Here is a 12392-nt window from a genome sequence, read left to right as displayed (position 1 = left end):
CTATAAGGTGGATGCATAAGAACCTCCCAACCAAGCTCCCGGAGCTTCTGGCGAGTCACTATCGATGTGTGTGGCCTGGTGTTGGCCTGATGGAACACAATTCCTCTCCTATTGGCCAAAGCTGGCCGCTTCTGGGCGATTGCTTCCTTCAGACGGTCCAATTGTTGACAGTACAGTTCCGAGTTAAGAGTTTTGTCGTAGGGGAGCAACTCATAGTAGATAATTCCCTGCCAATCCCACCAAACACACAGCAAAACCTTCCTGGCCGTCAATCCTGGCTTGGCCACCGTTTCCGCCGGTTCACCGCGATTCGACCACGACCGTTTTCGCTTGACGTTCGTGTCGTAAGTGATCCACTTTTCATCACCAGTGATCAACCGCTTCAGAAATGGGTTGATTTTGTTGCGATTCAGCAGCGATTCGTAGATGGAAATTCGGTCCATGAGGTTTTTTTGCGTTAACTCGTGTGGCACCCATACATCGAGCTTCTTTTTATATCCAGCCTTATTCAAATGGTTCCAAACGGTTTTTTGTGCAATCTTTAGCTCTTGGGCAATCGAAACAGTGCTTACATGACGGTCGGACTCGACAATGTCCATGATTTTATCGATATTTTCGACAATTGGCCTTCCAGTGCGTGATGCATCTTTGACATCGAAATTACCGGAACGGAATCGACGAAACCAAAATTGCGCGTGATTGGCTGTTACAGTATCAGGACCATAAACACTATTCACATTTTCAGCTGCCTGGCTTGCGTTTTCGCCTTTATCGAAGAAAAACTTCTAACCCTGACAGTGACTATGTAAAAATGTTAATACTCTTGATATTGACTTGAATTATGACTGTTCATTGAGCTTTTTTGCATTTTCGTCATTCAATCAGGAATGCACGTTATATTAAAATTTTAACTTCAGAATATATTAAACTTTGCAAGAGGAAAGTTATATATCATACCATTTATACACACACACACACACATATATATATATATATATATTTATATATATAATATATATATATTATATTATATATTATATATTATATATATAATATATTATATAATATATAATATATATATATATATATATATATATTAACGAGTTACTTCTTTAGAAACAGATAGAAGAAAATATCGTTGTCTTAAAGATCATCGGTGACCGAAATAGTGTGCGTATAATTCTTGCGGAAGATCATCTTCCACGTTCTTTGAATAAGTGAGTGAGAAAGAGAGAGAGAGAGAGGTATATTTATGCCAAATAATACATACTGTGCATAGTTATGTCTTTCATCACCTGTTTTTTCGGCAAAAATATGCAGATAATTCAAGCGATCAGACTTACTCTCCGATTTAAAATATCGATCTTCCGAAAATATAAATTATTAAAATTTTTGCGTTGGCCTATGCCAAAAATTATATTGTATCTACCCCGGAAGGCTTGTTCCCCTGGGAAGCATTACCTCATGTAATAAATAACATGTGTTATGATCGGTTCAACTTTCATGCTATTAGCACGGCAATCAACGTGTTAATTATTGTCAAAATAATTATTGAAATTATTATAAATAATATTCTGTAGTAAGATAATAGTTACCCAGTACCAAAGAACAAGACGTTTTCCTTCAGGGAAACGCACATTTTATATTCGCAATCATAGATTGAATATATAAAATTATTTTTTAAACAGAAATAATTAAACAGAAAATATATGTAGTTACTATAATTTTTAACTTTGTTTACAACTTTGTTTGCAACTTTGTTTAAAACACATGTTTCCCGAATCGAAGAAAGTATTTTCGTAAGATCAATCAAAGTACAAATATTATATTGCTTAACTTATTTCAAGCGAGACTTTATGTTTATATCCGTATCAAAATGCAACGATACAGGTATATTTATATATTCGGGTAATGAAAAATAATTGCTACGTCGATAGAATAAGTAACATTTTATAATCATATTTATGAATTGTAATTATCGATATTAATATGTATATAAAATGGTTAAGATATATAACTTTTCTCTTGCAGAGTTCTGAATTCCGAATTTCTGATATAAAGTTAAAATGTTAATATAACGCGCGTTCCTGATTGAATGATGAAAATGCAAAAGAGCTAAGTTAAAAGTTACATTTCAAGTCAATATTAATATTAAAATTTTTACACAATCACCGTCAGAGTTTGAGGAAGAAATTTTCATTTCAACGTTCAACGATGTCATTTATCGTGTCACAGTCCACTAGCAGTCCACTTATAAAATATTTAGATAATTCAGGCGATCAGACTTACTTTCCGATTTAAAATTCGGAATATATACGGAATGTACGGTCAAGTGAATGTGATGGATGTCATACGACTATGTAATAGAAAGAGTATGTAAAGGATGTGCGAAGACAATCCACGTGTTACAATAACATTAATATTTACAGTAACATTTCGTGTCAATGAACAAGTGGTAGTCGGAAGGGGTACAGAGAGAGAGAGAGAGAGAGAGAGAGAGAGAGAGAGAGAGAGAGAGAGAGAGAGAGAGAGAGAGAGAGAGAGAGAGAGGGGGGGGGAGCGAGGGGGAGAAACATTTACAGCAGCGACTCGACGCGTTCGTCGAGGTCCTTTATAAACTGATACTACGACTGACCGTTTCTATTCTCGAAGATCGTTTGCATTCTCTATTAATAGGCTCTGACAAGAAGCAAGAATGACGTCGAATATAATCCGCGTACCGGCAGAAATGCTCTTCGAGGAGGAGACCGTGGCCGAACAACAATCGATCGAAACGATGAAGGAACAGCCCAAATATGTCATCCACATTATCTGGCGTTATGTGATGCTGTTCTTGTATCTGCATATCGCGAGTCTCTACGGGATATACCTGGCGTTCACGTCTGCCAAATTGGTGACCGTCATTTTCGGTGAGTGGCTGCGTGTCATATTCGGATAATCGCGGATAATCTTGAGAAAACGATACGTTACGTAGAGTAAGTCCGGGATAGATGGACATAATTTTTTTAATTGCAAATAACTCATCTGTATTAATGCAATAAATGACCAGCAACATATTAACACGTTCAGTAGAGGATAATGTTTCAAGGCTCGTCTACATTAGCTGTAAGAGTAAGGCTGTAAGATTGCAAGACACGAAATGAAATATTTTCATTCGCTGACAGCTTACGTTACAGCCTTACAGCCTTACTCTTACAGCTAATGTAGACGAGCCTTAAGGTACAGAAGAGTTTTTGTGAAAAAAAATTCATGGGACGCCAATAATAACGAAACATTAAAAATATTCTGTGAGGGATAGATGATCAGATATCCAGGTTAGATGATAATATGTCAAAGGATAGTTGGGCATACGTCATCTCGGCAATGAATTTTTAGGTTAAATACAATGTTTTTTAGTCGTTTAAGCCCAGGTCTCAAAATAATGTAACTCAAAATAAACCGTATTCGCAAGGTATTTTTCCGACGTGTGAAACATTTTGGAGGTTACTAGAAACATAAAACATTTATTTACTCACAACAGTAGTGTTTCTGGACATCAGGATGAAACACACTTACTCGTGGTACATCCAACTTATAACTGACCGATCAGCGTTGTTTAAAAATTATAACAATTGATCATCTATCCTCTATGCCCATCTATCTCGGACTTACCCTATATCGTTACGTGCCGGCATTTGCAGACACATCGTTATCGTTAATCTCGAGCGGTACACATACGATCCTGCGAGGAGTTGTGCAAAGATCTTGAATTTATACGGCTGGAAACGGTGAAGATGTGTTGTGCGCTCGGAGCGAAATTGAAAATGCATTTAACGCAAAGGTCAAACGGGAAAACTGCGGAAAGTAAATCACGATTGAATACTTTACAAACAGGACGTCGATTGATTTCCATAATGTTTCCATAATGTTTACGTCATCCTGGTCACGCGCTATTGAAACTCTCGCGAATGAAGGCGAATTGAAGCATTGCTCAGGGCACGCGAGGAAATTGAGAAATGAACAAAGCATACGTGATATCGAAGTGTATGAACGCGCAAAGAAGAACTCTGGCATTGGGCCGCTGGTTAATGTAAATATCTGCTTGATATATTCGCGTATATCATCATTCAATCGTCAATATTTGAGAGTCAATATTTAAACGTTTCAAATATGCAATTTTAGATATGGAAATCCAAAGCTTACCGAATATCTCTTCTGATCTTTGTTCTCTATACCAAAATTTTATTTATCGTAGAATTTTATTTTTTCGATTCTTTATTCTGTCGAATATTGTAGTTGGTGGAAGAATGGATATCCCTGTCCGATATTACAAAAGTATACCGCGATACGTTACCATGTAAGAAAAAAAGTGCGAGTTCTTCCACAGTATTCCTGTTTGGATACTCGACAAAAAAATCTACGTTCGCGGTAAGAATGGAATTTTTACTTTGTAGTTATCGCGATTAGATAGGCAACTTTACGATACTACTTATTTTGGGAATTCTAAACTCTGAATTTGTGCTGTATCTGGGCAAAATCCTAGGAAATTTCTACAAGTGTATGCGCGCGAGATTTCCGTCGTAGGCTGGGAGCAAATCACCTAGAGATAACTACTCGACGGAGATCGATCGTCACGTAGGAGTCGCGATACGTCTAGCCCGCTGCTTCACATGTAGCGTCGTGATTTTCTCGATTGTAGCAATCCTTTTGTACCAAATAAGCTGCTTTGGGATCACAGCCGGGGCTCACAGACTATGGTCGCACAGATCCTACAAGGCCAAGTGGCCGCTTCGCTTGCTCCTCGTGATTCTGAACACCACAGCATTTCAGGTAAGCAATACGATCTGTCGCGTTGCGATACCGGGAGCGAATAAATCGCGATTCGAATAGCAGCTCGAATTCATCGGCTGATTCGCGCCTACGCTGCGACTCTACGAACGCTCTCACGAAATTGAAGATTTCGGCCGATTGGAGTAGTTCGATGAAAGTGCCAACGCCTGGACACACGTCCTTAATCCTTAAAGGCTATGGGTACCATTGCATTGGTGAAATTTCACTCCATGCCAATTTTGTTCCGTTTTTATTAAATGCTAAATTATCTGCTTATTTGTGAACAATATCTTCTCTATTTTTCATCTAATATTCAATAATAATAAAATGTTTAATCGCATTTATTTGACTTTTCTACTTTTAAAATAAAAAAAGATGTATACACCGAGATTAAATTTATGACAGCATTAACAAGTTGAATGCCGGACGAATTTTACATGACCGGCCCAGACGCCGGAATTAGTTTTTCGTTATATGATACATACTAATGCAAAATGTTATCTACGGTGGATAATGTGAACTATATTATTATGCTTTTATCTTACTGGGGATCATCAGTGACCACCGCGGTGTTGTAAAGCGTTTCTCCGATTTTGCTTTATCATTTCGTTCATTTTTTACAATCGTCAATTGTTTCGATCGTATTTTATTTCCCTTATTCGTATTGTGTCTGTCACAGTTTCAAGTAATGTTATCCATTATACTCCCACATTCCGTTTTTACATTTCATTTTCTATATTTAACTTTCTGTATTTAACTTTTCAATAGCCTTACAATTAATATATCAGAAAACGAAGATTATATTTCAAGTGATTCATCCGACCACTCATTTTTACTACTTGCTCATAAATGCCGTCGATTATCGAACAGTGAGCAAACAGTTCGTCAAGCAGTTAATTTGACCTGATACATTCATTCTCCGTGCGTCGTCGTCGAATCATGTAGTGAGTCCGAGGATGAAGACGGCGAAACTTACATACAGAAAGGCGAGTACGACATGGACTGGCATATCCCCAGGGGCAAACAAGTTAAAATGAAATTTTTGAATCCTTCTGGAGTCAATCCATATTATCCAGAAATTTTTAATTATGCTGAACCACAAAGTTTTTATTACTTCTTTGTTACTGAAGAAATATTCCAAATTATTTCGGAACAAACTAACAAATATGCAGCACAAATAATATCACAAAAGCAATCGTATCGTCTAAATGAGTGATATGAAACTAATGTCACTGAAAACAAATATTTTTTGGGATTGATTATGGGGATGGGGCTCGTGAGACTGCTCAAAATTCATTTGTATTGGACTAAAGATGAAGCATATGCACAAAACTTTCCCCCCACAGTGATATCGAGAAACCGATTTAAACTTTTACGGTTTATTCATTTTAGTAATAATGAAGAAACCGATCTTAATTATCGTTTATCTAAAATTAGAGTAATTAGCGATATATTGAACAACAATTTTAAGAAATATTATAGCCTCCAGGAAGTATTGTGCGTAGACGAATCATTGGTGCGATTTCGTGGAAGAACAGTATTTCGACAGTATTTATAAACAGAAACGCCACGGACATGGCATGAAAGTTTTCAAATTATGTTGTGTGGAGCAGAGTATATTCTTTTCAAATATATACTGGGAAAGAAAGAAACGCAGATACAGTCGAAACAAATCGGCTGAAATTGTAATGTCTCTTTGTAAAGAAATATTGGGCAAAGGCCATACTATCTGTACAGATAATTTTTATACAAGCGTTGATTTGGTAGAAAAATTACTTTCTGCAAAAACACATTTAGTAGGAACTTTACGGAAGAACCGACGAAGAAATCCACCGGATGTAATAATTAAGAAATTAAAACATGGAGAATTTATAGGTAGGGAAAACCAGATGGGACTACTATAAGAATATTACAGTCTTAAAGTAGAAAGATAAGAGAGATGTGTTGATGCTCTCCACTAAGCAGAGACGACAACCGTACATAAAAAGTCGTTTTCGTATGAGAAACCAACAATAATTTTAGATTATAATTCAGGAAAATCGATTAATTTATCAAACACAGTAATGAAGTTACAGTACTCCTTTACGAAAAACTATAAAATGGCATAAACAATTAACGATAGAATTATTACTAAATACATGTGTGGTGAATGCGCTAGAAATGTTCAAGCATGTAACGCGTAATAATATCAAAATTACCGATTTCCGCATTGATTTAAAATTAGCAATGCATTTGGTACAAAGAGCTTCCTCGAACGTGAGTACACAAATTGTAACTCCGCTAAGAAAAGCACGCCATAAAACGGAGAAAATCCCAAGAAAAGTGAGCACTACTCGACGAGTTTATATAATATGCTACAAAAAAAAATGCTCACGTAAGGGGTAAAACGACCGCAAAAAATCGTACTCACTCAAAAGTCGCCACATATGATCGCAGATTGCACCGGTTCGCCTTTCCTCTGTTTGACATGTTTTAATACAGTACATCGCAACATGCGAATATAACACCTTCGAAATTATAAATAAAAAACTATTTTCATGTGTTCTTTCATGCATTTGTTTCTTTATGTTGTTGTGATAACGATGGTAATATTGAATTTTATTAGTTTTTATTAAGCTCAGAATCGCCGGCCACCGATAACCCTCACGGCGCTATTGGCAAATCGAGTGTCGCCCCGATCATCGGTGACTTTCGCGGCATTCACGTGTTAATGTGATTTTCTTCGATGGTAGTTTTTAACGGTTAACCTTGAACGGACGCAATAATATGCCGACTCAGTCGGTTTAATAAGAGATAAGGGATAATCATTCACAAGATGGAGCAAATCATCTGAGACTATGAATGTAAATAGAAAAGCAATTTTCTCGTTATGAAGCATAATATTATATAATATATAATATATAATAATATATAATAAAATCTAAGTGTTCACTTGAAAAATCCATCTCTTATTAAACCTGGCGGTATCCAATTAATTCATTTTTATTTTAGAAGAAAAATAACGTGATTAGTGATTTTTGCATAAATATATCACGTGAAAATATTCTTTGCGTACGATTAGGAGATACATAATATGTTTTTTATGACGCTTTATTCATTAAAAGATTGATATATTTAACTTGAGAGTCTTGCGACCGATCGATCGGTCAATCAATCTTGCTAGCCGAGACGATATTTTTTCTTCAGTTAGCATTTAGCAGTTAGCAGAAGTTACCTCGTAACGCGACATCGCGATACTACGAAGGTTGCGAATATGGAAAATGGATAAACAGCTCGATCCAGCATATCCATGCCGCGTCGTCAGGAGGAGATATCCTCCTCCTCGTGAACGCGAAAGCGTTGCTGTCGGGTATTGTTTTCTCGTTCGTATCGATCATCGTTTATTGCGCACGAGTAAATATTCTCGTTGTTTTTGCCCCTTTCGGGATCCCAACGAGTAGACCTGTTTGACGCTAAGAGGGAACTTAACTAAGGGAAACGTCCGCCTACGCGATCGGAAAATCTGATTTGGAATACAAATGCGCTATCTATAAGTCAAAAGAAGGTCTTCATCAAGTGATACATTTTGTGAAACGCAGAACTCCGTGATCGATTGGGCCAAAGATCACAGGATCCACCACAAGTACAGCGATACCGACGCCGATCCGCATAATTCCAATAGGGGTTTTTTCTTTTCGCACATGGGTTGGCTCCTTTGCAGGAAGCACCCAGAGGTCATGAAGAAAGGCAAGGCGATCGACATAAGCGATCTCAAGAGCGATCCCATGTTGGTGTTTCAGAAAAAGTATGTATTGAGCCTTGGTTGAAGAACAGAGAAAGAAACAGGAGTCGAGTAGAATTTTCAGGACGGATTATTCTTCTTTTCAGATATTACGCCCTGCTGATGCCTCTGATGTGCTTTATCCTGCCTACTGTGATTCCGGTCGTGTGCTGGAACGAGACCTGGACGAACGCTTACTTCATACCCACCATCCTCCGCTATATCTTCACTCTGAACGTGACGTGGCTGGTGAATTCGGCGGCTCATTTCTTCGGCAACAAGCCTTACGACAAGTTAGTATAGCTAGACTCATGGCGCTAGATAAAGGCACACTCATCATCACACTTGAGATTGCCTTATCGATCACGGCCCGGGGAGCGAATTTTGCTCTGCTCGTTCTTCCCTGAGTGCTGGCGCACAGAAAGAATGTAAGGGGCAAGATTGGAGCAACAATCAATGAATAACAATCGGCAACTTCAACGTCATAGTCCTACGTTTTCGAGTGTGGGGGTAGCCTTTACATTGCTTACGCTCTTCTGTATGTCATCCGCTCAATTTGAAGAATATTCTCAATCCTCCTCAGCTCTCCCTCGCACCGAGAGACTTCTCCTGCCCTTTAGCAACGAAGACGACACGGCGACACTTCCGTTAAAATTCTGCTTTCTCTTTCCCTTGTGCGTAGGTACATCAAAGCTTCGCAGAACAAAAGCGTCGCTATAATGATCTCGGGCGAAGGCTGGCACAATTATCACCATGTCTTCCCGTGGGACTACAAGACTGCCGAGTACGGCAACTATTCATTCAACATTACAACCGCGTTCATCGACTTCTTCGCGAAAATCGGCTGGGCATACGATCTGAAGAGCACTTCCGAGGATATGGTGAGGAAGCGGGTGGAGAAAACCGGCGACGGCAGCCATGATCTGTGGGGTTGGGGTGACAATGATCAGACGCAGGAGGAAAGGAACCAGATGATAGTGACGTATAATAGCGCGAAGGATTAGTAGAGTATGCGTCACGCGTGCGAGAGACTCAGATATAATGTAGACACTTTTTAGCTTAAGGTAGAAGGGCCATAGATTTCGATTATTTTATTTATGCAGATTCCAAGACATTTTTCTCGCGAAAGAAGTAAAGAGAGAGAGAGAGAGAGAGAGAGAGAGAGAGAGAGAGAGAGAGAGAGAGAGAGAGAGAGAGAGAGAGAATGAGAGAGAGAGAGAGAGAGAATGAGAGAGAGAATGAGAGAGAGAATGAGAGAGAGAGAGAGAGAGAGAGAATGAGAGAGAGAGAGAGAGAGAGAGAGAGAGATAGGGGGAAACGAGCGACTGGATCGAGCCGGCTCACAGTGTTGCAGAAATCGCTAAACGTGGCCAAAATAGGAAAAAATAAAAAGCGAAATTTTCGGTTCCCGTTTTCAATATATTTTCTAAAAGATCCAAATTAATAAGTTGTAGTAACATTTTGATGAAATCCAATTGTATCACGAAGATAAGTGAATTCAAATGTACACGTGATGCGAAGTAAAGAATAGCTGGGTAATAACCCTCCAAATGATACAATTGATTTTGCGTTGAAACAATTTTTTATCATGAAAATGATGTTCCCTGTTTAATATCTCATCTGTGTAGTTTTATTTCCAATAAAGAGTATATTAGAAAGTTACAAGTATATACAATAAAAATTAGCTTTACAGGACTCACTTTTTATATACAGTTAATCACTTATATCGTGATATATAAAAATTGCATCATTTCGCACCATGTTGTACCTTTGTGAAAATAAAGATAAAATATCTATTAGTCCTTATGCAAAGGTAGAAAGAGCGATATCCAGCGCTTACAAAAATATGATAAATTTTATGAGCAGAGTTCGACATTCAGTGCGCTTACGGTCAGACGCTCTACTGCAGGTAATATTGTTCAACACAAAATCCTCTTATATCCTCTATCAAAATCCTTTATTCTAGTTAAGTTTTGCTAATGCTAAATACAAATATAATAATTAATGATAATGTTTAAGCTCTAATTAAATAATGTAGTAAACTATAGTAAAAATAAAGATTGTAGAGATATGAGAGAGTATCATACAAGAAAAAACTCGAGAATTGCGACGAATGAAGATTTATTTAAAAGACTTCTTCTTTCCTCAGATCCCATCATTTCATCTTTAAAAAAGTTTCAAATAAAAACGCCGATCCCTTCCCTAAAGAAGTTATTGAATTGCTTGCAAATTCAATTGTAGCAAATGCAGTTTCCGATAATGAATAGTTTTATAAAATATTTTGTTTAGTTAATAGTTACATAAAATAAAAAACAGAACATAAAAACTAAAAAAAGATAAAAAACAAAAGAATTTTTTAAAATAAAAAAAGTAAAAAATAAAATAATAAAATTAAAAATATGTTATTTTAGTGATAAAATACTAGTATTTACAACATAGTATGCTTTTCATTCAACTATAATATATTATAGCGACAATATTATTAATGGCTACTATTTGTAGGTTTTGCAACACTGTGCGTCTCTCAGAAACTGTCGACGCGTTGCGCGATTATCTAGCGCGGGTTCCATGTGTGATGGTTTCTGAAAGTTCGGCCGATAGCGAAGACGAACATTGTGATTTTCTTTAACGACAGCTTCGACACTGTTTTATCTCGAAACGCTTTTCCCACACGCTCGATCGATAGCTGGTAGGGCGGATCGCTGCGATTTCCACGCGCGCTGCATTACATGCGTACTAATTATCTAAATACTTTATACGTTTTGTGTGGTTTTTAAATGTTATAACATAAAAATATATTTTATGTTATAACAAAGTAGCACAGCGAAATATGTGTTTCGAAATAAATAGAAACAATAAACACTAGAAATTACAGAAATCGTTATAACTGAGAAATAATATTTAAATCGAGAAATAATAGAAAAATATGAGCAGGAATCTCTCTGTAAACGCAGAGTGCAGAATAATTATAAAATCTTTCACGAGAATTGTAGACAGATAATTTTTTACTTTCAGTAAAATCGCTCTCGACAAAATGATCTGCCGCATCCTGGGCACTCAATGTTGAAAACAGATGTTATTTTAACATTTCTTCTTCCAACATAAACAAACGAATAACAAAATTAACTTGCTTTAGTGGCATAATTATAGGCGGCTACAAAACGAAAGGTAATTTGAGCGTGCTCGAAAACCTCGATTAAAAATATATATTGTACAATGTTTGATTGGTAAAAGCTACGGAACATTTTCTCATTCACGATGTCTGATCTGAAATCTTTGGATGCTACGGATATCTTCAAATAGATATGCGAAAACAAGTCTTTTATATAAAATAAATAAGTCCTCCAATTTATACAATATGGCTGTAAAGTTTTAAACCAATTTTATGAAAAAGGACAAATCATGATCGAAAAAGTTTCACTATTTAATTTTTAATACACTCTATCCCTCCTAATTTTATACAGCGATTTGCGCGGCCGCTGGATGATACGCGGGAACTTTGAGATTGAAATAGCATTCTGGAATTAAAACAGCTTCTTCGTTAAATTGTTTTGAATAGCTGTAATTATTTATTTTGCTTTTAGAAACAGAAAAATATCTGCCGGAGCTAAATCTGACGAGTCGTGCAGTACAGTAAGATCTTTTGAGATGAAGAAATGCCGCCCGCTCATATGTAAAAGAAATCAATTGTTGTTTTAATACTCATGCTCTTACTCGTTCAAGCCATACATGTTTTGAAATCGTAAAGTTTGTATGTTTGAAAATATTCGATTGAGCTAAGTGGGAAGCACACACTTCTGCATAAAAGCATAATCCATAACGC

At 37.0% G+C, this 12392-nt stretch overlaps 1 protein-coding gene across 1 annotated transcript; it reads left to right on the top strand.

Moving 5' to 3' along the window:
* Window positions 1–2664: 2664 nt before the first annotated feature.
* On the top strand, window positions 2665–9766 carry LOC105190430 (acyl-CoA Delta(11) desaturase). The gene is made up of 5 exons (XM_011153192.2): window positions 2665–2909; window positions 4679–4809; window positions 8388–8593; window positions 8677–8862; window positions 9252–9766. The coding sequence occupies exons 1-5, from the start codon at window positions 2696–2698 to the stop codon at window positions 9571–9573; spliced, it is 1059 nt and encodes a 352-aa protein (XP_011151494.2). The 5' UTR covers window positions 2665–2695; the 3' UTR covers window positions 9574–9766.
* The last annotated feature ends 2626 nt before the right edge of the window (window positions 9767–12392 follow it).

This window comes from Harpegnathos saltator, unplaced genomic scaffold (genome assembly GCF_003227715.2).
Source record: "Harpegnathos saltator strain DR-91 unplaced genomic scaffold, Hsal_v8.6 scaffold1, whole genome shotgun sequence".
Lineage (NCBI taxonomy): Eukaryota > Metazoa > Arthropoda > Insecta > Hymenoptera > Formicidae > Harpegnathos > Harpegnathos saltator.
The sequence above is the reverse complement of the archived record's forward strand: the minus strand, read 5'-3'. Positions and strand labels throughout refer to the sequence as shown.

Excerpts from the sequence above, each read along its gene's own strand:
- LOC105190430 (XM_011153192.2), top strand. The coding sequence starts at position 2,696 with ATGACGTCGAATATAATCCGCGTACCGGCAGAAATGCTCTTCGAGGAG. Across the intron at positions 8,594-8,676 it reads ATGTTGGTGTTTCAGAAAAA|ATATTACGCCCTGCTGATGC; the intron begins GTATGTATTGAG and ends TCTTCTTTTCAG. Across the intron at positions 8,863-9,251 it reads GGCAACAAGCCTTACGACAA|GTACATCAAAGCTTCGCAGA; the intron begins GTTAGTATAGCT and ends CCTTGTGCGTAG.